Below are 25,563 nucleotides of genomic sequence, written 5' to 3'. Positions count from 1 at the left end.
TAAACCTGCAGAGAAAGTCTGGAAACTACATGAACCATCTTCATCGGTCGGTCTGCAGCGCTGCATGATTAAAAGCAGAAACATCACATATGCAGGACGGTCTTCATTTGTTTAAAACGGGTTAAAGTGGGCAGCTCTTTAATACAGATGCAAACATCCTCTGTGCAACAGGGTCTGGGTTGATTTTCAGACCAGGAGAACAGGTTTACTCTGTGAGAAAATCAGGAAAATGATCTGAAGCAACTTCATCCAAAACACAGAAGGTTGAGAGGAGAACAGATGAAGGTCTGAGAGTTTAAAGCATCACAACTCAAATAAATCAGCAGGTTTAAATGTTTTATTTTAAAATGTAAAGTATCTCCTGAAATATCGGCCTATGGAATCAGTTTAGAAGTTATTGAGCTATTTAACACTGAGGAGGATCTGGATGGTTTCACCTGACCTCAGTGTTTTGGCATCAAACTCTGAATCTGGATCCAGGCTTCAGTTTGTTTTTCATAATCCCAGAAGGTGAAGGTGAACCAGGACCACACGTGTAAAAACTCACTTCCAGCTCTGCAATATTAAAACAAATATTTGACCCAATACTATAAGAAACGGATCAAAACATCCCTCAGAGAGCTCATCCTCTGCCAGCGCCACAGCTGCAGCAGCGACTGGGTTTTAAGGTCAGAACAATCCGTACTGTGGCCCACAGAACCGGGCTGGGAGGGGGAACTCATCAGAAATGTTGCACACAGCAGTAAACATGTTTCCTTGCTAATGACGTCACAGGCCCAAAATGGATCCTGACTTTATGATTGCCAAAGATAATAAAACGACGGAAAAGAAGAATCAGTTTAAAGAAAAATTATATTTTCTTAAACATTTTATGTCAAAATAATTGATCCACTTCTCAATAATCACAGGAAATATCTTTATTTGCATCAGAGCAAATCAACTTCTTCTATCAGCTGAGCAGCTTTCTGCAGGTTTTATGTTTGCTGATGAGCTTCATCTTCAGGATGAAGGCCTCTATGCCATCACCCTAATCTTTAGTTCTCTCCACTGATTCTCAGATTATAGTCAGGTATCCAAACTATCGATATTACCTATGGTCAGAAGGAACATGTTGGTCTCTTTCAAACCGAAACCTACCAGGGGTATGAATAATTGTGGACTTAACTGTATTTATTTAATTTAATATTTTATCTCCCCTCTCTGCCCCATTAGGGTGATGATAATAATCTGATACTTGTAATTAATGCTAAAAAAACAAACTGAAAATAAGTTTTTATTCATTTATTTGTTGAGATCATATTTTTCTTTCTAAAGTTACAGTTTTTATTATAAAGGAAGTCACCATGTAAAACATGTTACATTGTGAAAATAAAATTATACCAAACAATGCAACATTTTTAATGCTTTGCCGTTACATATGATGTAGGTTTAATAATTTGTCATTTTCTATAAAGCCAACATTACATGAAAGACTTTTTTAGGACAACAATGAACATTTAAAGTAATTCAAGATGAACAAAAATCACTTTAAACCACATAAGTTACAAAAGTAATTATTTAAATTTAAACGATTATCAAAGCAACAGTTTTCTTCCTTCCCAGACTTCTGAGATGGACAGGTTTGGTTTACAGTTGGCTGCAGTTTTCAGTTTGAGCCACTAGATGTCACTGTCTCCAGCGTGCGGGTCCTTTAAGGTTGGTCTTTAAGCAGCCGGTGGAGCTCGTTCAGCAGTAAACGGAAACTGAAACATGTGACAGACGTCGATGTGGGTTTAATGCCACTCTGGGTGCAGCTCAGGAACTGTTGGCGTGCTAATCGATTATGCTAGCTATTGTTAGCGATACAAGCTGCTCTGTGTTTAGCTTAGCATTTAATCCATTTAAAGCCTGCAGCAGGGAGGTCCCAGACAGACGGCCCCGAAGAGGGCTGGTTTAACTCAGGGAAGCCGTTAGGGACTGCAGCTAGCTAGCTTTACAAGGCAGCCATGTTGGATTTAAAGACCCAACTCTCTGGTCAAGCTCCTCCTTCCTTCTTCCAGATGGTTTAAATTCTAGAATCCTTCCAGATTTCTGATTAGGTCTAAAACACTTAGTGAAAAAGTTTTATCTGATTTCCATTAAAGCAATAATCAGATGTCAGTTTTCCAATATGAACTAAATGTGCTGATCGTGGATATTATCTCACATTAAGTGTTTTCTTTGTTGGCCTGTTTTAAGGAAAAAGCCTTAATGCAGGCTAAACTCCACAGACGTGATCATCACCGATCTTCATTCTTGGACATCAAGCCGTGTCCAAAATGCTGAATGTGAAGAAGATTCATTAAACAGTGGGTTTTGGTTCTGGAGTTAAACTACCTGCAGTTGATTGATAAACTAAACCAAATGAACCAATGAAAAGGTCCAGGTGAGCCTGAATGCACCACATGGTGATCTCTGTAGGACATGATGGCAGAGACCAATCGTTCAGGCCGATATTTGCCCTGTTTTTATGTATGTGAGAAATAATAAATGACAATATTCCCTCCTCCCATTCTAACAGCTTTTGTTATCCAATAGAAACAAGAAAAAATCAACTAAAATTAAACTGGCATAGAATATCCGCATCGGTGGTCTTTATTTGAAAATATCGGCATCGGCCACAGAGAACCAGGAACTAGTCGAGCTTTAGATGATGGACAGAAAATGGAGGACTTGTTGGACATTAATGCATCATTCTGTGATTATAAAAACGAAATGATTATGTTGTTTCTGGTATTTATTATTTCATCCTGAACGTCAAACACTGGAACATTAAAAACCTTCAGTGAGATTCAGAACCTGATCCGGTTGGTTTCCTGGCTTCTCCTGCCTGTGAGTCTACCTGATGGGGACCATGTGGACCTGTCCTTAGGTTGAATTGTCTCACAGAAACAGGACAGGTTGGTCTGGATGGTTCTAATAGAACCAGCTCCCTCAGCTCAGATGGAAATAGGAGGACCCATCTTTAAGTTGAGATGTCCCTCAGAACCAGAACTTTTTCCTTAGATGGTTCTACCAAAACCCGCTCCCACAGCTCGGATGGAAAGCAGCAGCTGCTCCTTCAGACCTTCTCAGAAGGGAGATGGAGAAACTTCTCCAGCCGGCCCGGGTGCGGCACTGCCAGAGTCCATGTGTCCGGGCTGGGTTCGGTACCGGAGCGTGTAGTTCTGGCCTTGGTTGTTGTCCCAGAACTCGCCCTCGTCGCTCCGCAGGAACACGGCGAAGTGAACGGCGGTGCAGGGGCCCATGAAGGGCGGGGGGAACATGGTGAAGCCGAACCGGACCCCCTCGGCCCTCGGATTCTCCGCCAGCACCGCCTGCGCGTCCACGTAGGACAACCAGTCGTTGAAGGTGTACCTGACCCCGACCTCCCTGATGGTGCTGCCCCGCATGACCCAAACCTGCCCCCGCACGTCGAATTGCGTGATAACCACCTTCTCCAGGCAGACCCGCAGCTCCTGGACCCGCCGCTCCGCCCCCCGCAGCTCGGGGAAGCAGGCCACCAGCCGGTCCGTGTCCAGACTGGACCTGAAACTTTGGCACAGCTCGGCCAGGGGGTCCTGCTGCGGCGGGGGGAAGCTCTTGTGGCGGGACAGGACTTTGGACGGGATCTGCGGTTCTTCCTGGGAGCTGAAGTGCTTGACGCTGGCCAGCGTGAGCCCCATGGAGTCCGCGAACTTCACCCGCTTCCTACCGGGATCCCCGTTCAGGAGCGCGACCGGATAGGCCGGCAGGGACCGGGCTCTCCTGCGGTCCCTCATGAACTTTTCCAGGTGGGACGCGTCCACCTCATCCTCCAGGTCTCCTTCCTCCTCTTCCTCGTCCTCCTCTGCTTCACCCTCCAGACCGTTCTCCTGCCTGGCCCGGTTCGGGCCGCACAGCGGAGGTGAGCGGAGCATGGGTGCGCTGCGTCCTGCGGGAGGACGGGCGTGGAGCGGCTTCTATACAGACCCCCGCCCCCCCACCCGGCGTGACACCACAGCACCCCACCCCCACCCAGCCGTCACGGAACAACATCAACCTTCACCTGTTTGCGTGCAGAGACCGAAGCAGCAACCAGGGGAAGATCTCAGCTTCATTAGAAGCAGAAACAACGACTTTCTGTCGCCGCTGAAGTCACCTGCAGCCGAGACTTGTTGCTTCTTCTCACCTCACAAGATTTTATTCAACAGACAAACACAAAGATGAAGGAAAATGACTCACGGTTCTGGACATTTTTATTAAAAACGGAAAATCTGAAAAGTGTGGCGTGTCTCTGTGTTCTGTCAACAGATTGTCCCACCTGAGCTGTGAATCTCTGCAGCTTCTCCAGAGTTACCATGGGCCTCTGGCTTCTTCGCTGATTGATGCTCTCCTTGTCCAGCCGGTCCGTTTGGGTGGACCTTCATGTCCTGGTAGGTCTGCAGTTGGTCCATCCTCTCTCCATGTTCCATGTTCAGATGATGGATTGAACAGAGTTCTGGGAGATGTTCAAAGCCTGGGATGTTGTAGAACCTAACCCTGCTTTAAACTGGACCAGAACGTTCAGGTGAACTGGTTTTAATAACTGGCTTAGGTTTTATTTAGGGGCTGAATATAGATGCACGTCACACTTTCAGATTATTTGTAAAACGAAGTGAAATCCATCAATCGTTTTCCTTCTGGGGATGGTTAATGAAGAATGGTTCCACTTTGACCCACCAGCACAGGCAGCAGATGGAAACTATTTTATTGATGCAGAGCTTTTATCTGACGAGGTCTCTCCAGCCAGATGAAAATAGAAAACATGAGACACAACACAGAGTTTGTTGTCTAACAACCACGTTTTCTTGCTTTCATTAGAACTTTATAGTAAATCGGACCACAAACGTCCAGCGACCTCCACTCAGAACCACTGGGTGAAAAAGTGGCCGGGGAGTTCCTGACAGACTGACCCACTTTTAAACGCTAGGTTGAAATTTAAATGGAAAATAAAGTCCTATAAATATATATTAACACATATTGTTTTTATTCTCAGGTGGTCCATATAATTACATATGTATACATATTTAGTATAGATATATTTGGTATAGAGCTGGAACACTGGACCAGCTCTATACCCTCTACAGGGTACTCGAGGGTTCAAGTGAGTTTGCCCAACCGGTTCACATGTGTTCTGTGGAACTGGAGAAGGCATTCGACTGTGTCCCTCGTGATGCCCTGTGGGGGGTGCTCCAGGAGTATGGAGTCAGGGCTCCTTTATTAGGGGCCATCCGGTCCCTGTACGAGCGGAGTAGGAGTTTGTCCGCATTGCCGGCACTAAGTCGGACCTGTTCCCGGTGCATGTTGGACACCGGCAGGGCTTCCCTTTGTCGCCGGTCCTGTTCATAACTTTTATGGACAGGATTTCTAGACGCAGCCAAGGGACGGAGGGGGTCTGGTTTGGGGACCAGAGGATTTCGTCTCTTCTTTTTGCAGATGACGTGGTCCTGCTGGCCCCCTCTAGCCAAGACCTACAGCATGTACTGGGGCGGTTCGCAGCCGAGTGTGAAGCGGCTGGGATGAAGATCAGCTCCTCCAAGTCCGAGGCCATGGTTCTCGACCGGAAAAGGGTGGCTTGTCCTCTTCAGGTTGGAGGGGAGTTCCTGCCTCAAGTGGAGGAGTTTAAGTATCTCGGGGTCTTGTTCACGAGTGAGGGAAGAATGGAGCGGGAGATCGACAGACGGATCGGTGCGCCTGCCGCTGTAATGGGGCGCTGTGCCGGTCCGTTGTGGTGAAGAGAGAGCTGAGGCGAAAAGCAAAGCTCTCAATTTACCGGTCGGTCTACGTTCCTACCCTCACCTATGGCCATGAACTTTGGGTCATGACCGAAAGAACGAGATCCCAGATACAAGCGGCTGAAATGAGCTTCCTCCGTAGGGTGGCCGGGCTCTCCCTTAGAGATAGGGTGAGGAGCTCGGCCATCCGGGAGGGGCTCGGAGTAGAGCCGCTGCTCCTCCACATCGAGAGGAGCCAGTTGAGGTGGCTCGGGCATCTATACCTGATGCCTCCTGGGCGCCTTCCTCGGGAGGTGTTCCAGGTACGTCCCACCAGGAGGAGGCCCAGGGGACGTTCCAGGAAACGTTGGAGGGACTATGTCTCTCGGCTGGTCTGGGAACGCCTTGGTTTCCCCCCGGAGGAACTGGAGGAGGTGTTTGGAGAGAGGGACGTCTGGGCGTCTCTACTGAGTCTGCTGCCCCCGCGACCCGGTCCCGGATAAAGCGGAAGACGACGAGTACGAATTTAGTCTATAAGGTTAACTATAACCAACCCACAGGTTCTTGCTTTTCAAATAACTAGTATAAAATGTTACTGAAAAGTAAAAAGTACCTCATTAAAATTGGACTCTAAGTAAAAGTTGGATTTTCGTGAGCAGAAGAAATCACTTTCCTGCATTTTATTAAGGAAAACAGGAGATATTGGTTTTGTGTTAAACGGAAGGAACATCTTCATAAATGAAAATGCAACAGAAAAATAAAAACATGTCAACATCTGACCTCAAAAACGTCATGATTTATTTACCAGATCTTCATTGTTATATAACGGGCCTCCGGTGCGTCACTCAGCGACATTAAGCACACAGATTACGTCAACACTGCCGCCATAGTGACATCATGCTGTTTTCAGCGGAAATGTCGTTGAAAGAAACAGCAAAGGATCATTTGGGAGGCGCAGTTATATAACAGCAGGTCATTTTCTGCTGGATTCATGCAGAGCTGCAGCAACAGGAGGGAAACTGGAAGCAAACAGGTCTGCAGTCAAAATGAGGCATGAAGAGACCCTGATTGGAGCAACTTCATTAGAAGAAATGTTCTTTCAATGTAACTAGTTTAGATTCAGCCAAAAAATCAGTTTATTCTAACCAAAAGCTTTCAAAGCTTTCTGCTAACAGTTAGGAATGGTAATAACTAGGTATTAATGTTATTAACTATCTATTAATGTTATTAACTAGTTATTAATTGGTTGTGAACTAAAGTTAGTAATTAGTTATTAGTTACAAATGTTTTTAACTAGTTAGTAATTATTTTATTTACTAGTTATTCATTGTTTTTGAATGTTATTGTTTTTAACTACTTATTAATGCTATTAATTAGTTATTAGTTATGTTTTTAACTAGTTATTCATGCTATTAATTAGTTAGTTATTATGTTTTAACCAGTTATTCATGCTATTAATTAGTTATTAGTTATGTTTTTAACTAGTTATTCATGCTATTAATTAGTTATTAGTTATGTTTTTAACTAGTTATTCATGCTATTAATTAGTTATTAGTTATGTTTTTAACTAGTTATTCATGCTATTAATTAGTTATTAGTTATGTTTTTAACCAGTTATTCATGCTATTAATTAGTTATTAGTTATGTTTTTAACTAGTTATTCATGCTATTAATTAGTTATTAGTTATGTTTTTAACTAGTTATTCATGCTATTAATTAGTTATTAGTTATTGTTGAGTTTATTCACCCCATATTAACAAAAAATAGTTGCGAACAAACCGCATATTTCAGATTCTGCTGTAGGTCCGAAGGCTGAGGTGGACGTGGAAGGTGGTTGATTCTGACTCTGCAGAACCATTTCTGTTGATGTGTTCAGATGTTTTGGGTCATTATCCTGCTAAAAGAACCAGCGCTGACATATTTTCAGTTGACTGTCAGAGACCAGCAGACTTTTATTCAGACCTTCCTGGTGTTAAAAGCGTTCATGATGGTACGCTCTCTAACTGCCAAGTATGAAAACCACAGCTGGGATTTAGAGCGTTCTACCATGTTACTGTAACGTCACAGCTGGGATGTACAAAAGGCAACATTAGCTCCACATTGGATGTTGCTTCCAAGCAAAGTTTGGTAGGAAATGCCTGAGAATTTCTCCTGTTTGAAGGTAAGGGACCCATGTTGGTGGGACAGCTGGGTGGAGCAGGACCTATGTTGGCAGTGACGTTGGCATTGCTACGGTCTGGCATGGTGAGGAAGGAGCTGAGCTGAAAGGTAGAACTTTGCATTTACTGGTTCATCTACATTCCAACCATCTCTACTCATGGATTATGGATCCTGACTGAACAACCAGAACATAACCAGGATGCAAGCTGCTCGAATGGGCTTCCACTGTAGGTAAGATCTTTCCAACTCCAGGAGGAGCTCAGAGCTTGTTACCAGCCACATTGGACTGTGGGGGGAAGCTGGAGTACCTGGAAAGAACACATGCATGTACAGGAAGAACATACAAAGTCCATGCAGAAAGACTGTGAGAAGATTTGAACCCAGGACCTTCTTGTGTCAGTGCTACCAACTGGGCCACTGTGCAGATCCTCTCCAGGCTTGTATCCTAAATATCCTCTGATCAAATGTTGGAAAGTTAGTTTTTTATGAGGAAAGTTGAAACCTGCCCGGCAACAGACCACTGAAATGCAGCTGATTGGTTTATTCAGAGGATTTTAATTTTTTTCATGAAATTTAGAACCATAAACAGGTTCTAATGCAGAATCATGGACGATTTTAAACTGACCTCTGACCTGTTAATCAGAAACTTAGTTTTATTCATATTCAGTTTATTCATCATCGTCCGGTTGACAGTAAACTGGCGGTCCACAGGGTGGCGCTGCAGAGCCATAATCTGATGAGATTCAATACGATCCCTCCCAGAATGAACTGAAGTAAACCGAACCTTGAACCCAGAACAGTTCTGATGGTTGATCAGTAAATGAGATTTCAGAATAAAAGCCTCATTTCCTCCTTTTAACCATCAAGTTGTAGTTACTATGATCATGTTTTAAAGTGATTTCTGGAGCTCTTCTCCACCATCTGCTTCCTGTTGGTTTATCTTCTGCTTTACAGATAACATCCAGCAGATCACCTCAGATGCTTGTTTTTTGGACCAGAACCACAGTAAAAGCACACGGCAACAATTTGGAAGCACATCAGTGGCATTAAAAAGCAGCTGCACTCTTAGTCAAACTGGGTTAGACTTCTGTTCCGGTTTGGACAAAGAACCTTGACACCATCGCATCAGATCTGGACCCGACAGGAAGTCCTTGGAAGCGGCACTTCCAGCTCAGGCTGCAGGCGGAAAGACGGGCTTCTCTTGGAAAACCTGGAAAACTGTTTAATCTGAAGGGTCTTATGAGTGAATCAGGGGGAATGATGACACATTTACATCTTCTCATGTTTTCAAACATCTCTAGAAGCTACAGGACAAATAAATGAACTCAGATTTTCACCACTTGTGTTTAAATGATTTATTTAGTGCAGATCTCTTCACAGAGGAAGCAGAAACTGGTCAGAAGGTTCTGGGTGTCCAAGCTGCAGGTGGAGGTTTCCCTTCATGTGGACACCTCAGGTTCTGCTCTGCAGCACCGATGTGGACAAACTGGACTCACTGCAGAGTGACCGCTGTTAGCTGCTGACTCAGAAGAAGGAAATTACATTCAGTTATGAAGATATAAAAATACCCAAATTATACATCCACTGCATTTCTGCAAGATTTCAGATCAAGAGGTTTCTGATGAACATCTGGACATTTAGGACTTTACAATAATGTCATGTGATTGGTTGGTTAAATTTGGTTAATTCAAGGCTGTCGTGGAGAAGGAGCGTAGAGCTGCTGCTTCTAGGAGACACTGAGGGAATGTTGAAGATCATGCCGTTGGTCTGATCTAGAACCATCGCTCTGCGCTGGCAGGAGCCACGGCAGCGAACACCGCCGACTCTGACATCACAGCGACCTGATGACAACAACCATGATGTCACTCGCTCCCTGTAGTGTAGATGCGGTACATCATAGTCACGATGGCGGCTGCCAAAGCGGGGATGATCAGGTTGGACCACCAGCTGCAAGAGAGGAGAGCAGAAGTTACCAAACCACCAAGAAGCTAACCTAAGTGCAACCAACCTACAGGCCAACTAACCTACAGACCAACCAACCAACCAACCAACCTACAGTTTGGGTCTGTACATGTTCTGTTAAACCCCTACTAATCAGTCACAATCAGCAATAAAACTAAGCAACTAACTGTCTCATTCTTGCATAAATTTTTCCATATCCATCAGTTGACCAACCAACTGTAGCTCTGCCTTCCAACTAACCAACCAACCAGCCATCCAACTTACAGGCCAACTAAACAACCAACCATCCAACCTACAGGCCAACTAAACAACCAACCATCCAACCTACAGGCCAACTAAACAACCAACCATCCAACCTACAGGCCAACTAAACAACCAACCATCCAACTTACAGGCCAACTAAACAACCAACCATCCAACTTACAGGCCAACTAAACAACCAACCATCCAACCTACAGGCCAACTGAAACAACCAACCATCCAACCTACAGGCCAACTAAACAACCAACCATCCAACCTACAGGCCAACTAAACAACCAACCATCCAACCTACAGGCCAACTAAACAACCAACCATCCAACCTACAGGCCAACTGAAACAACCAACCATCCAACTTACAGGCCAACTAAACAACCAACCATCCAACCTACAGGCCAACTAAACAACCAACCATCCAACCTACAGGCCAACTAAACAACCAACCATCCAACCTACAGGCCAACTAAACAACCAACCATCCAACCTACAGGCCAACTGAAACAACCAACCATCCAACTTACAGGCCAACTAAACAACCAACCATCCAACCTACAGGCCAACTAAACAACCAACCATCCAACCTACAGGCCAACTAAACAACCAACCATCCAACCTACAGGCCAACTAAACAACCAACCATCCAACCAACAGGCCAACTGAAACAACCAACCATCCAACTTACAGGCCAACTAAACAACCAACCATCCAACCTACAGGCCAACTGAAACAACCAACCATCCAACCAACAGGCCAATTGAAACAACCAACCATCCAACTTACAGGCCAACTAAACAACCAACCATCCAACCTACAGGCCAACTGAAACAACCAACCATCCAACCAACAGGCCAACTGAAACAACCAACCATCCAACCTACAGGCCAACTAAACAACCAACCATCCAACCAACAGGCCAACTGAAACAACCAACCATCCAACTTACAGGCCAACTAAACAACCAACCATCCAACCTACAGGCCAACTGAAACAACCAACCATCCAACCAACAGGCCAATTGAAACAACCAACCATCCAACTTACAGGCCAACTAAACAACCAACCATCCAACCTACAGGCCAACTGAAACAACCAACCATCCAACCAACAGGCCAACTGAAACAACCAACCATCCAACCTACAGGCCAACTAAACAACCAACCATCCAACCAACAGGCCAACTGAAACAACCAACCATCCAACCTACAGGCCAACTAAACAACCAACCATCCAACCTACAGGCCAACTAAACAACCAACCATCCAACCAACAGGCCAACTGAAACAACCAACCATCCAACCTACAGGCCAACTGAAACAACCAACCATCCAACCTACAGGCCAACTGAAACAACCAACCATCCAACCTACAGGCCAACTAAACAACCAACCATCCAACCAACAGGCCAACTGAAACAACCAACCATCCAACCTACAGGCCAACTAAACAACCAACCATCCAACCTACAGGCCAACTGAAACAACCAACCATCCAACTTACAGGCCAACTAAACAACCAACCATCCAACCTACAGGCCAACTAAACAACCAACCATCCAACCTACAGGCCAACTAAACAACCAACCATCCAACCTACAGGCCAATTGAAACAACCAACCATCCAACCTACAGGCCAACTAAACAACCAACCATCCAACCTACAGGCCAACTGAAACAACCAACCATCCAACCTACAGGCCAACTAAACAACCAACCTTCCAACCTACAGGCCAACTGAAACAACCAACCATCCAACCTACAGGCCAACTAAACAACCAACCATCCAACCTACAGGCCAACTAAACAACCAACCTTCCAACCTACAGGCCAACTGAAACAACCAACCATCCAACCAACAGGCCAACTGAAACAACCAACCATCCAACCTACAGGCCAACTAACCTACAGACCAACCAACCAACCAACCAACCTACAGTTTGGGTCTGTACATGTTCTGTTAAACCCCTACTAATCAGTCACAATCAGCAATAAAACTAAGCAACTAACTGTCTCATTCTTGCATAACTTTTTCCATATCCATCAGTTGACCAACCAACTGTAGCTCTGCCTTCCAACTAACCAACCAACCAGCCATCCAACTTACAGGCCAACTAAACAACCAACCATCCAACCTACAGGCCAACTAAACAACCAACCATCCAACTTACAGGCCAACTAAACAACCAACCATCCAACCTACAGGCCAACTAAACAACCAACCATCCAACTTACAGGCCAACTAAACAACCAACCATCCAACTTACAGGCCAACTAAACAACCAACCATCCAACCTACAGGCCAACTAAACAACCAACCATCCAACCTACAGGCCAACTAAACAACCAACCATCCAACCTACAGGCCAACTGAAACAACCAACCATCCAACTTACAGGCCAACTAAACAACCAACCATCCAACCTACAGGCCAACTAAACAACCAACCATCCAACCTACAGGCCAACTAAACAACCAACCATCCAACCTACAGGCCAACTAAACAACCAACCATCCAACCTACAGGCCAACTGAAACAACCAACCATCCAACTTACAGGCCAACTAAACAACCAACCATCCAACCTACAGGCCAACTAAACAACCAACCATCCAACCTACAGGCCAACTAAACAACCAACCATCCAACCTACAGGCCAACTAAACAACCAACCATCCAACCAACAGGCCAACTGAAACAACCAACCATCCAACTTACAGGCCAACTAAACAACCAACCATCCAACCTACAGGCCAACTGAAACAACCAACCATCCAACCAACAGGCCAATTGAAACAACCAACCATCCAACTTACAGGCCAACTAAACAACCAACCATCCAACCTACAGGCCAACTGAAACAACCAACCATCCAACCAACAGGCCAACTGAAACAACCAACCATCCAACCTACAGGCCAACTAAACAACCAACCATCCAACCAACAGGCCAACTGAAACAACCAACCATCCAACTTACAGGCCAACTAAACAACCAACCATCCAACCTACAGGCCAACTGAAACAACCAACCATCCAACCAACAGGCCAATTGAAACAACCAACCATCCAACTTACAGGCCAACTAAACAACCAACCATCCAACCTACAGGCCAACTGAAACAACCAACCATCCAACCAACAGGCCAACTGAAACAACCAACCATCCAACCTACAGGCCAACTAAACAACCAACCATCCAACCAACAGGCCAACTGAAACAACCAACCATCCAACCTACAGGCCAACTAAACAACCAACCTTCCAACCTACAGGCCAACTAAACAACCAACCATCCAACCAACAGGCCAACTGAAACAACCAACCATCCAACCTACAGGCCAACTGAAACAACCAACCATCCAACCTACAGGCCAACTGAAACAACCAACCATCCAACCTACAGGCCAACTAAACAACCAACCATCCAACCAACAGGCCAACTGAAACAACCAACCATCCAACCTACAGGCCAACTAAACAACCAACCATCCAACCTACAGGCCAACTGAAACAACCAACCATCCAACTTACAGGCCAACTAAACAACCAACCATCCAACCTACAGGCCAACTAAACAACCAACCATCCAACCTACAGGCCAACTAAACAACCAACCATCCAACCTACAGGCCAACTGAAACAACCAACCATCCAACCTACAGGCCAACTAAACAACCAACCATCCAACCTACAGGCCAACTGAAACAACCAACCATCCAACCTACAGGCCAACTAAACAACCAACCTTCCAACCTACAGGCCAACTGAAACAACCAACCATCCAACCTACAGGCCAACTAAACAACCAACCATCCAACCTACAGGCCAACTAAACAACCAACCTTCCAACCTACAGGCCAACTGAAACAACCAACCATCCAACCAACAGGCCAACTGAAACAACCAACCATCCAACCTACAGGCCAACTAAACAACCAACCATCCAACCTACAGGCCAACTGAAACAACCAACCATCCAACCAACCTACGGACCAGCTGTCCAACCAACAGGCCAACTAAACAACCAACCATTCAACCTACAGGCCAACTAAACAACCAGCCATCCAACCTACAGGCCAACTAAACAACCAGCCATCCAACCTACAGGCCAACTAAACAACCAACCATCCAACCTACAGGCCAACTGAAACAACCAACCATCCAACCAACAGGCCAACTGAAACAACCAACCATCCAACCAACAGGCCAACTGAAACAACCAACCATCCAACCTACAGGCCAACTGAAACAACCAACCATCCAACCAACCTACGGACCAGCTGTCCAACCAACAGGCCAACTAAACAACCAACCATTCAACCTACAGGCCAACTAAACAACCAACCATCCAACCTACAGGCCAACTAAACAACCAGCCATCCAACCTACAGGCCAACTAAACAACCAACCATCCAACCTACAGGCCAACTGAAACAACCAACCATCCAACCAACAGGCCAACTGAAACAACCAACCATCCAACCTACAGGCCAACTGAAACAACCAACCATCCAACCAACAGGCCAACTGAAACAACCAACCATCCAACCTACAGGCCAACTAAACAACCAACCATCCAACCAACAGGCCAACTGAAACAACCAACCATCCAACCTACAGGCCAACTAAACAACCAACCTTCCAACCTACAGGCCAACTAAACAACCAACCATCCAACCAACAGGCCAACTGAAACAACCAACCATCCAACCTACAGGCCAACTGAAACAACCAACCATCCAACCTACAGGCCAACTGAAACAACCAACCATCCAACCTACAGGCCAACTAAACAACCAACCATCCAACCAACAGGCCAACTGAAACAACCAACCATCCAACCTACAGGCCAACTAAACAACCAACCATCCAACCTACAGGCCAACTGAAACAACCAACCATCCAACTTACAGGCCAACTAAACAACCAACCATCCAACCTACAGGCCAACTAAACAACCAACCATCCAACCTACAGGCCAACTAAACAACCAACCATCCAACCTAAAGGCCAATTGAAACAACCAACCATCCAACCTACAGGCCAACTAAACAACCAACCATCCAACCTACAGGCCAACTGAAACAACCAACCATCCAACCTACAGGCCAACTAAACAACCAACCTTCCAACCTACAGGCCAACTGAAACAACCAACCATCCAACCTACAGGCCAACTAAACAACCAACCATCCAACCTACAGGCCAACTAAACAACCAACCATCCAACCTACAGGCCAACTGAAACAACCAACCATCCAACCAACAGGCCAACTGAAACAACCAACCATCCAACCTACAGGCCAACTAAACAACCAACCATCCAACCTACAGGCCAACTGAAACAACCAACCATCCAACCAACCTACGGACCAGCTGTCCAACCAACAGGCCAACTAAACAACCAACCATTCAACCTACAGGCCAACTAAACAACCAGCCATCCAACCTACAGGCCAACTAAACAACCAGCCATCCAACCTACAGGCCAACTAAACAACCAACCATCCAACCTACAGGCCAACTGAAACAACCAACCATCCAACCAACAGGCCAACTGAAACAACCAACCATCCAACCAACAGGCCAACTGAAACAACCAACCATCCAACCAACCTACGGACCAGCTGTCCAACCAACAGGCCAACTAAACAACCAACCATTCAACCTACAGGCCAACTAAACAACCAGCCATCCAACCTACAGGCCAACTAAACAACCAGCCATCCAACCTACAGGCCAACTAAACAACCAACCATCCAACCTACAGGCCAACTGAAACAACCAACCATCCAACCAACAGGCCAACTGAAACAACCAACCATCCAACCAACAGGCCAACTGAAACAACCAACCATCCAACCAACAGGCCAACTGAAACAACCAACCATCCAACCTACAGGCCAACTAAACAACCAGCCATCCAACCAACAGGCCAACTAAACAACCAGCCATCCAACCTACAGGCCAACTAAACAACCAACCATCCAACCTACAGGCCAACTAAACAACCAACCATCCAACCAACAGGCCAACTGAAACAACCAACCATCCAACCTACAGGCCAACTAAACAACCAACCATCCAACCTACAGGCCAACTAAACAACCAACCATCCAACTTACAGGCCAACTGAAACAACCAACCATCCAACCTACAGGCCAATTAAACAACCAACCATCCAACCTACAGGCCAACTGAAACAACCAGCCATCCAACCAACAGGCCAACTAAACAACCAACCATCCAACCTACAGGCCAACTAAACAACCAACCATCCAACTTACAGGCCAACTAAACAACCAACCATCCAACCTACAGGCCAACTGAAACAACCAACCATCCAACCAACAGGCCAACTGAAACAACCAACCATCCAACCTACAGGCCAACTAAACAACCAACCATCCAACCAACAGGCCAACTGAAACAACCAACCATCCAACCTACAGGCCAACTAAACAACCAACCTTCCAACCTACAGGCCAACTAAACAACCAACCATCCAACCAACAGGCCAACTGAAACAACCAACCATCCAACCTACAGGCCAACTGAAACAACCAACCATCCAACCTACAGGCCAACTGAAACAACCAACCATCCAACCTACAGGCCAACTAAACAACCAACCATCCAACCAACAGGCCAACTGAAACAACCAACCATCCAACCTACAGGCCAACTAAACAACCAACCATCCAACCTACAGGCCAACTGAAACAACCAACCATCCAACTTACAGGCCAACTAAACAACCAACCATCCAACCTACAGGCCAACTAAACAACCAACCATCCAACCTACAGGCCAACTAAACAACCAACCATCCAACCTACAGGCCAATTGAAACAACCAACCATCCAACCTACAGGCCAACTAAACAACCAACCATCCAACCTACAGGCCAACTGAAACAACCAACCATCCAACCTACAGGCCAACTAAACAACCAACCATCCAACCTACAGGCCAACTAAACAACCAACCTTCCAACCTACAGGCCAACTGAAACAACCAACCATCCAACCAACAGGCCAACTGAAACAACCAACCATCCAACCTACAGGCCAACTAAACAACCAACCATCCAACCTACAGGCCAACTGAAACAACCAACCATCCAACCAACCTACGGACCAGCTGTCCAACCAACAGGCCAACTAAACAACCAACCATCCAACCTACAGGCCAACTAAACAACCAGCCATCCAACCTACAGGCCAACTAAACAACCAACCATCCAACCTACAGGCCAACTAAACAACCAACCATCCAACCTACAGGCCAACTGAAACAACCAACCATCCAACCAACAGGCCAACTGAAACAACCAACCATCCAACCAACAGGCCAACTGAAACAACCAACCATCCAACCTACAGGCCAACTGAAACAACCAACCATCCAACCAACCTACGGACCAGCTGTCCAACCAACAGGCCAACTAAACAACCAACCATTCAACCTACAGGCCAACTAAACAACCAGCCATCCAACCTACAGGCCAACTAAACAACCAACCATCCAACCTACAGGCCAACTAAACAACCAACCATCCAACCTACAGGCCAACTGAAACAACCAACCATCCAACCAACAGGCCAACTGAAACAACCAACCATCCAACCAACAGGCCAACTGAAACAACCAACCATCCAACCAACAGGCCAACTGAAACAACCAACCATCCAACCTACAGGCCAACTAAACAACCAGCCATCCAACCAACAGGCCAACTAAACAACCAGCCATCCAACCTACAGGCCAACTAAACAACCAACCATCCAACCTACAGGCCAACTAAACAACCAACCATCCAACCAACAGGCCAACTGAAACAACCAACCATCCAACCTACAGGCCAACTAAACAACCAACCATCCAACCTACAGGCCAACTGAAACAACCAGCCATCCAACCTACAGGCCAACTAAACAACCAACCATCCAACCTACAGGCCAACTGAAACAACCAACCATCCAACCTACAGGCCAATTAAACAACCAACCATCCAACCTACAGGCCAACTGAAACAACCAGCCATCCAACCAACAGGCCAACTAAACAACCAACCATCCAACCAACAGGCCAACTGAAACAACCAACTCATTAACCAACCAATTAACAGCAGTAACCATTCTCATACACTAACAGGTTGTTCACAAGTTAATGATGTAGTTTTAACCAAATTAAACTAGTTCTAAACCTTCAGTAACCATCTGGTTCTTTCATTTATTATCAAGTTAAACCTGGAACCATCTAAACATGAACCCACTGGTAATGGTCAGGAGCAGCTAGTTAACAACCCAACGATTTCTGCAGTTGTGACTCAATGTTTGATGTGAACTCAGGTGTGGAGGGTGTGTACCTGGTCACCTCCTTCGCCGTGGTAACCAGCTTTTCCTGTCCAACACAAACCACAGAGATGATGAGAAGCTTCAGCAGGTCAAACGTATCTGAGCATCATGTCACATTAAAGAACATTTCTGATTCAGTGTAGTAACCACATCCTACGTTTCCCATAGTGCCCCTGATGGCTGCTGACTCACCACAGGTTTGGAGATCTTGTGCCGGTCGTCCTGCAGACAAACACACAGTAAAGGGTTAAGTTCTGGGTAAACGGGTCATGGAAGATCTCAGAGGTTCTCGCAGACTGACCGGGTGCAGCTCCCCGATCACCATGCTGGAGGCCATCTCCCTGGCGTCCGTGGAGTGGCCCACGTCCTCGAAGCTCTCAGTGGCGTTTCCTCCTGCCTGCTCCCTCAGCACCTCCTCACCCCCTGGATGCTGCAAACACAATCAAAGTCTACCATTAGGTCCAGAACCAGACTACAAATTCTGACTGATTTTCTGTCCAAACAATGCTGATCCGTTTCTCGTTTCTTTCCATTTCCCTTCCAAGCAGTTCTACTTATCTGGATCAAGACCTCTGGCCTTCCTGAAAGTCTTCTATAGGTTTTCTCTGGACCTTGGCTGCTTTCTGGCCCGGTTCCAGTTCTCTTAGATAAAAACCTGACTAATTCCAGTAGAGTATGAACTGTGCAGTGGAGAAGGACGATGTGGGAGGCCTTCAGCAGATGATCAGAAACAGGAAACCTCCAGAAAATACCGGACCTTGGACCTGAGAGACGTCATCCTTCACCGGATCAGCTTCTTTAGACCAAGTTCTGTGAGAGTCACCTTGTTGGTGCTGAAATGTTCTGTTGGTCAGACTTTGCTATGTTCAGGGCTGAAATCAGAACCTGGAGCTCTGGGTGTGAACCCTGAAACCGGATCTATAATTGGGCTCCAGGTCCTCTGGGTTTCCTTACAAATAAAAATGCCTTTTTACAGATTGGGATTGAATATTATGTAGAAACATATTTCCATTTATTTGCTGCATGCAATGATTACGTCTAGTCTTCGTGTTTTCTAACAAATATTCGTGTATTTTCTCATTTTATCTCCTTAAATGTCAGTTTTAGAGATGAAACCAACTCTTCTGTCCCATAGGAGCATCTGGATGTTTTTTGTGGGGTTCTTTCAATATTGAGTCTTAATTAATGTTCATTTTTGTGTTTGGTTGTTGGTGAAATTTTTCCTTCAGACAGAAACAAAGTTCTCTTTTAAAGATAAAAACTTAGAAATATTCAGACGTCTTTATTATATTTTAACCTGAATGGCAAAAAGGAAACAGATTCAGTTTAAAACCCAAATAAAAAAAACATGAAGCAACATCTGACCCTGCAGCGCAGGGCAGAGAGCTGCAGCGACCAACACAGTCTCAGTCAGGGGTCATTCAAGGTACAAAACAGTGAGGAAACATGAAGATGGGCTGGGATTTTGGTCTCACACCCTGGATCAGGATGGTGACGTTTGATCAGGATCCTCAGACGGGAACTGTCATAAAGTTCAGATGTTCTGCTCGACTCAGCATCATGTCTGCCTCTTCAGGTCCACTGAGGGACAGCTTTAAAGCTATCTGAGACCCAGATGGAAGAAGCAAGTTGCATCATTTAGGTTTTGTTCTTCTCTAGTCTGATGAATGCATGAACAGTGTTCATGCATTCATCCTGGATTCATCATGGATTCTTCCTGGACTAAACCTTGATTCTTCATGGATTCATCATGGATTCTTCCTGGACTAAACCTTGATTCATCCTGGATTCATCATGGATTCATCATGGACTCAACCTTGATTTTTCATGGATTTGTCATGAATTCATCATGAATTCATCCTGGATTCATCATGAATTCATCCTGGATTCTTCATGGATTCTTCCTGGACTAAACCTTGATTCCTCCTGGATTCATCACGGACTCAACCTTGATTCTTCATGGATTTGTCATGAATTCATCTTGAATTCATCATGAATTCATCCTGGATTCATCATGAATTCGTCCTGGATTCATCCTGGACTCAACCTTGATTCTTCAAGGATTCATCATGGATTTATCATGAATTCGTCCTGGATTCGTCATGAATTCGTCCTGGATTCATCATGGATTATTCCTGGACTAAACCTGGATTCTTCATGGATTCATCATGGACTCAACCTTGATTCTTCATGGATTCGTCCTGGATTCATCATGGACTCAACCTTGATTCTTCATGGATTCATCATGGACTCAACCTTGATTCTTCAAGGATTCATCATGGATTTGTCATGAATTTGTCCTGGATTCATCATGGATTTGTCATGAATTCATCCTGGATTCATCATGGATTTGTCATGGATTCATCCTGGATTTGTCATGAATTCGTCCTGGATTTATCCTGGATTCATCATAGATTCGTCCTGGATTCATCATGGACTCAACCTTGATTCTTCATGGATTTGTCTAAGAATTCATCCTGGATTCATCATGAATTCGTCCTGGATTCATCCTGGACTCAACCTTGATTCTTCAAGGATTCATCATGGATTTATCATGAATTCGTCCTGGATTCATCATAGATTCGTCCTGGATTCATCATGGATTCATCCTGGATTTGTCATGAATTCGTCCTGGATTTGTCATGGACTCAACCTTGATTTTTCATGGATTTGTCATGAATTCATCATGAATTCATCCTGGATTCATCATGAATTCATCCTGGATTCTTCATGGATTCTTCCTGGACTAAACCTTGATTCCTCCTGGATTCATCACGGACTCAACCTTGATTCTTCATGGATTTGTCATGAATTCATCTTGAATTCATCATGAATTCATCCTGGATTCATCATGAATTCGTCCTGGATTCATCCTGGACTCAACCTTGATTCTTCAAGGATTCATCATGGATTTATCATGAATTCGTCCTGGATTCGTCATGAATTCGTCCTGGATTCATCATGGATTATTCCTGGACTAAACCTGGATTCTTCATGGATTCATCATGGACTCAACCTTGATTCTTCATGGATTCGTCCTGGATTCATCATGGACTCAACCTTGATTCTTCATGGATTCATCATGGACTCAACCTTGATTCTTCAAGGATTCATCATGGATTTGTCATGAATTTGTCCTGGATTCATCATGGATTTGTCATGAATTCATCCTGGATTCATCATGGATTTGTCATGGATTCATCCTGGATTTGTCATGAATTCGTCCTGGATTTATCCTGGATTCATCATAGATTCGTCCTGGATTCATCATGGACTCAACCTTGATTCTTCATGGATTTGTCTAAGAATTCATCCTGGATTCATCATGAATTCGTCCTGGACTCAACCTTGATTCTTCAAGGATTCATCATGGATTTATCATGAATTCGTCCTCGATTCATCATAGATTCGTCCTGGATTCATCCTGGATTTGTCATGAATTCGTCCTGGATTTATCCTGGATTCATCATGGACTAAACCTTGATTCTTCATGGATTTATCATGAATTCATTCTGGATTCATCATGAATTTGTCCTGGATTCATCATGGATTCGTCCTGGATTCATCCTGGATTTGTCATAAATTCGTCCTGGATTTATCCTGGATTCGTCCTGGATTCATCCTGGATTCATCATGGACTCAACCTTGATTCTTCATGGATTTATCATGAATTCATCCTGGATTCATCATGAATTTGTCCTGGATTCATCATGGATTCGTCCTGGATTCATCATGGATTCGTCCTGGATTCATCATAGATTCGTCCTGGATTCATCATGGATTCATTCTGGATTCATCAGGGCCCTGCAGGGTGGATGGTGTTGCTGCTGCATCTTCTGGGGATTTGGGGAGGAATAGAAACAGGGACAAACCGTGTCTGGATGACAGGCTGCTGGTAGCAAGGTCAATAAAGATTCTACTTTTTCTGCTAGAACAAATAAGTTCTGGACTGAAACTGAGTGAAAAAACAGCCAACGCCCAGATAAAATCCTTGAAAGACGTCAGAAAGCTTGATGAACAGCAGGTCCAGATGAAATGAAGTTCTGGCTGCTGGATGGAGGAACTTGATCGGATCAAATTAGCTTCAAGCTGGGTCCATGCAGCAGCACCTCTGGATCTTTGCAGATGGAGGCTGTCCTCTGACATGCTGACACAGTGTTTTATTGTCCCAACAACCATACGAGAGAACTGGGCCGTCCCCACCCATCCATATCTCCATCTCCACAACCCCGATCCAATCTGATCAGAGCTTCCTGGCAATGATTCACAGTCTGCAGCAAAATCTGGGCTGAGACGCATCAGAACCAGTCTTTCCTCCTGAAAACAGGTCGGTTCGGTTGGATCTCCTCAGTCCTGTTCACACCTGGTCGGCTGCCTGACCCCTGACCATACAGCTGGAGGACACGCCCACAGCCTCTCCTCTGACTGATTACGGCGGGCTGGACAGGAAGGGACAAAAGTCCAAACGGGCTGTTTGTCTTTGTGTGAAAGTTCCTGCAGGAGCAAATCTCAGGTAATAAATGAATGACTATCAAAGGTGAGCTGAAGTAGTGAGGCGGTTTACTCCTCCATGAATGCATCACTGAAGCTAAACCCAGTTACTGACCTCCAGGACCTCTGATTGGCCGAAACCTTTCAGAGAACCGTAAGCCGGATCTAAATAAATCTTTAAAATGAAAGAGACAGAACCAGAACCATCCTGAACACTGGCATCCTATTGGCTGATAGGAACCACTACTTCCAACAAGGTGATCATCAGGAGAGCCCAGAAACTCTGCAGAGAAAAGTCATCTCAGCTGCTTGTAGACAGGAGCAAATCCAGCTTCTTCTACGCTCCAACCTGGATGGATGGACGGATGGGTGGATGGATGGACGGATGGATGGATGGATGGACGGACGGACGGATGGATGGATGGATGGATGGACGGATGGATTGGTGGATGGATGGATGGACAGATGGATGGGTGGATGGATCCAGTTTGAAATGACCTTATTTGACCTGTTTATTAGGGAACTCAGCTGTGTTGGTTCTTCTGAACCAGACTCCTGTCTGTGGTACCATGGATCAGAGCAGCTGGTTCTAGAATCCATCCTCAGTGAAAACATTTGGTGTCGTCCTAAAAGCTGTTTTAACTTTGTTAGTTATGAGTCGTGTCTCCTAACCAAAGCGAAGCTGCAATCCTTTCCTGAAGATGATGGAAAAGTCGTCCGGTTGTCCCGTCATCCACTAGCCTGCTGGGATCCGTTGTTTGGAGGCATAAACAAGGACTGATTTTAGGATGTTCCTGTTTGGGTTCTCAGTTTATCTGCAGGATCTTTGACACCTTCAGGTTTCACTGAGGACCCTGAGATCAAACAAGCAGATGCTTTTAGATGTTTCCAGGATCCAAACTGACTTGTAGAGATGACAGGCAGATAATGTTCACGCAGGAACGACAAAAAAGTTGTAATTTCCATCAAGGAACCTGCAGGACGTTTTATTTTATTGTTAATGTTTGTTAAATTTCAGAATTATTCCAACGATGTGTTGCTGGAATCAGCAGGTAAGCCCTCAGAGATATTAGCCAATAAAAGCCTGAAGGCTTTTATCTCTCCTTTAGACCTTCAGATCTGGTCACAACCACAGCAGGAAGTCGGCCATCCAAGAACCTGAGTTCTCCAAACACTTTGCATCCATCTGCATCGATAGAGATGGTCCTCTAAAGCAGTTAAAGGTGAGGTGTTGCAGAAACACAACAGGAGCCTCGGTGAAACCCACAGACCAAACTGTGTTGGAGCAGCAGAAGAAGGCTGATGTCTTCATTATAAATAACAGAGGCTTCTAGGAAATCATTTTCTGCTGTTTTTCTTAGAATTTATCAACATTTATTACAGTTTGGAAATTGTTAAAATGATTTTCCTCAACAATTAATTACTTAATAGGTAGAAAAAGACAGAAATTAGAAACTGAAAAGGAAAAAGGTTTCTTGTGACGGGCGGCCAACCCTGACCCTCCAGCGCAGTTATGCAGCACAACACAGGAGGTGGTACCTTCCACGGGCCGAAGGCGGGTCTATGGAAACGCAACAAAAAAACGTGCGGAGCCGTTCCGGGCGGACCACATCGAGTGGAAAATGGGCCAAACAGGACTGGATGAATGTAGATCTCCAGCAACAGGAACAAACTGCACTTTGAGTGGCTTCATCCCCTAGTTTATAGTGTTCATCATAGTCATCATCACGTCTGATAAACATTTAATGATCACTGATGTTGTGAGGAGGCACTAAATTAAGTTCAGCTTGGTCCTTTAATTACAGCATTGTTGAAACAAATATGAAATAATATTAATAATCAGTGACGTTTTGAACCAATGTCAAAGTTCAGGAAATTACGCAAATATGGGAAATTTAGTTTAAAAGTAGTTTAGAGACATCAAGTCACATTAAACTCTTAGAATGGTCTGATTAGTGATAAAAAAAAAAAAGGAGCCCACCCCCCAGCCCTTTAACCCCTAGCTACGCCTCTGGCCAGCTCTCAGATTTAAATAAACTCACATCTGAAGCAGCAACCCGTGGAGAAGCTCCACTCATTCTGCTCTTCATAATAAAAGCAGGCAAGCTGAACCTTCTCCTCACCTCATCCAGAAACTTGGTCACATCGTAGACTTTGTTGTGGATGATGATCCAAGTGGACTTGAACGAGTTCTGAGCCTCGATCTCTGACAGTCTGAAGTACTTGACGTCATCGGGGCTTTTCTCCTCCTTTTCACTCATCTCTGCGGCGCCTTGGTCCGTCGGTTCCGAGAAGACCCGGAGAGCAGCAGCGGCAGCTACTCGGCCTGAATGAGGTTATATAATCCCGGGAGAGTCCGGACTGTGACTCCGACCATTTACCCCAGAGACTCTGACTCAACGCCAACTTCCAGCTGCGACAATCACTGTTCAAGGATCTCTGCTTCAAACAACTTCCACTTTCACTTTTCAAAATAAAGCTAGCTTAGGCGTTAGTGTTGAGTAGGTAAATGATATAAAATAATATGACTAATAAATAAAAATATACTACAACTACAATTATGAATAAAATTATTATAATCCCCTAAGAAAACATATAAAAATTC

At 45.0% G+C, this 25,563-nt stretch overlaps 2 protein-coding genes across 3 annotated transcripts; both read right to left on the bottom strand.

Moving 5' to 3' along the window:
• Window positions 1-1,266: 1,266 nt before the first annotated feature.
• ppp1r3g (protein phosphatase 1 regulatory subunit 3G) lies at window positions 1,267-3,992 on the bottom strand. The gene has a single exon (XM_047349040.1). The coding sequence runs from the start codon at window positions 3,915-3,917 to the stop codon at window positions 3,090-3,092; it is 828 nt and encodes a 275-aa protein (XP_047204996.1). The 5' UTR covers window positions 3,918-3,992; the 3' UTR covers window positions 1,267-3,089.
• A 5,240-nt stretch (window positions 3,993-9,232) lies between these two features.
• On the bottom strand, window positions 9,233-25,384 carry LOC124858262 (cytochrome b5). Of its 2 annotated transcripts, XM_047350215.1 has the most exons (5): window positions 25,082-25,380; window positions 18,769-18,897; window positions 18,660-18,689; window positions 18,479-18,513; window positions 9,549-9,839 (listed from the first exon to the last, which is right to left on the bottom strand). In XM_047350215.1, exons 1-5 carry the CDS (start codon window positions 25,217-25,219, stop codon window positions 9,755-9,757), a joined length of 417 nt encoding a protein of 138 aa, XP_047206171.1. In that variant the 5' UTR covers window positions 25,220-25,380; the 3' UTR covers window positions 9,549-9,754. The 2 variants fall into 2 exon arrangements, with proteins under 2 accessions (XP_047206170.1, XP_047206171.1); XM_047350214.1 differs by lacking the exon at window positions 18,479-18,513 and having other exon boundaries at window positions 9,233-9,839; window positions 25,082-25,384.
• Window positions 25,385-25,563: the final 179 nt, after the last annotated feature.

The sequence above is a fragment of the Girardinichthys multiradiatus genome, chromosome 21 (genome assembly GCF_021462225.1).
Source record: "Girardinichthys multiradiatus isolate DD_20200921_A chromosome 21, DD_fGirMul_XY1, whole genome shotgun sequence".
Lineage (NCBI taxonomy): Eukaryota > Metazoa > Chordata > Actinopteri > Cyprinodontiformes > Goodeidae > Girardinichthys > Girardinichthys multiradiatus.
This window is presented reverse-complemented; position numbering and strand designations above follow the sequence as displayed.

What these genes read in the sequence shown, in the direction of transcription:
- ppp1r3g (XM_047349040.1), bottom strand. Translation starts at nt 3,917, where the DNA reads ATGCTCCGCTCACCTCCGCTGTGCGGCCCGAACCGGGCCAGGCAGGAG.
- LOC124858262 (XM_047350214.1), bottom strand. Translation starts at nt 25,219, where the DNA reads ATGAGTGAAAAGGAGGAGAAAAGCCCCGATGACGTCAAGTACTTCAGA. An exon ending in TGATCGGGGAGCTGCACCCG is followed by an intron (nt 18,690 to 18,768) that starts GTCAGTCTGCGA and finishes GTTTGTCTGCAG; the next exon opens with GACGACCGGCACAAGATCTC. An exon ending in ACAAGATCTCCAAACCTGTG is followed by an intron (nt 9,840 to 18,659) that starts GTGAGTCAGCAG and finishes CCTCTCTTGCAG; the next exon opens with CTGGTGGTCCAACCTGATCA.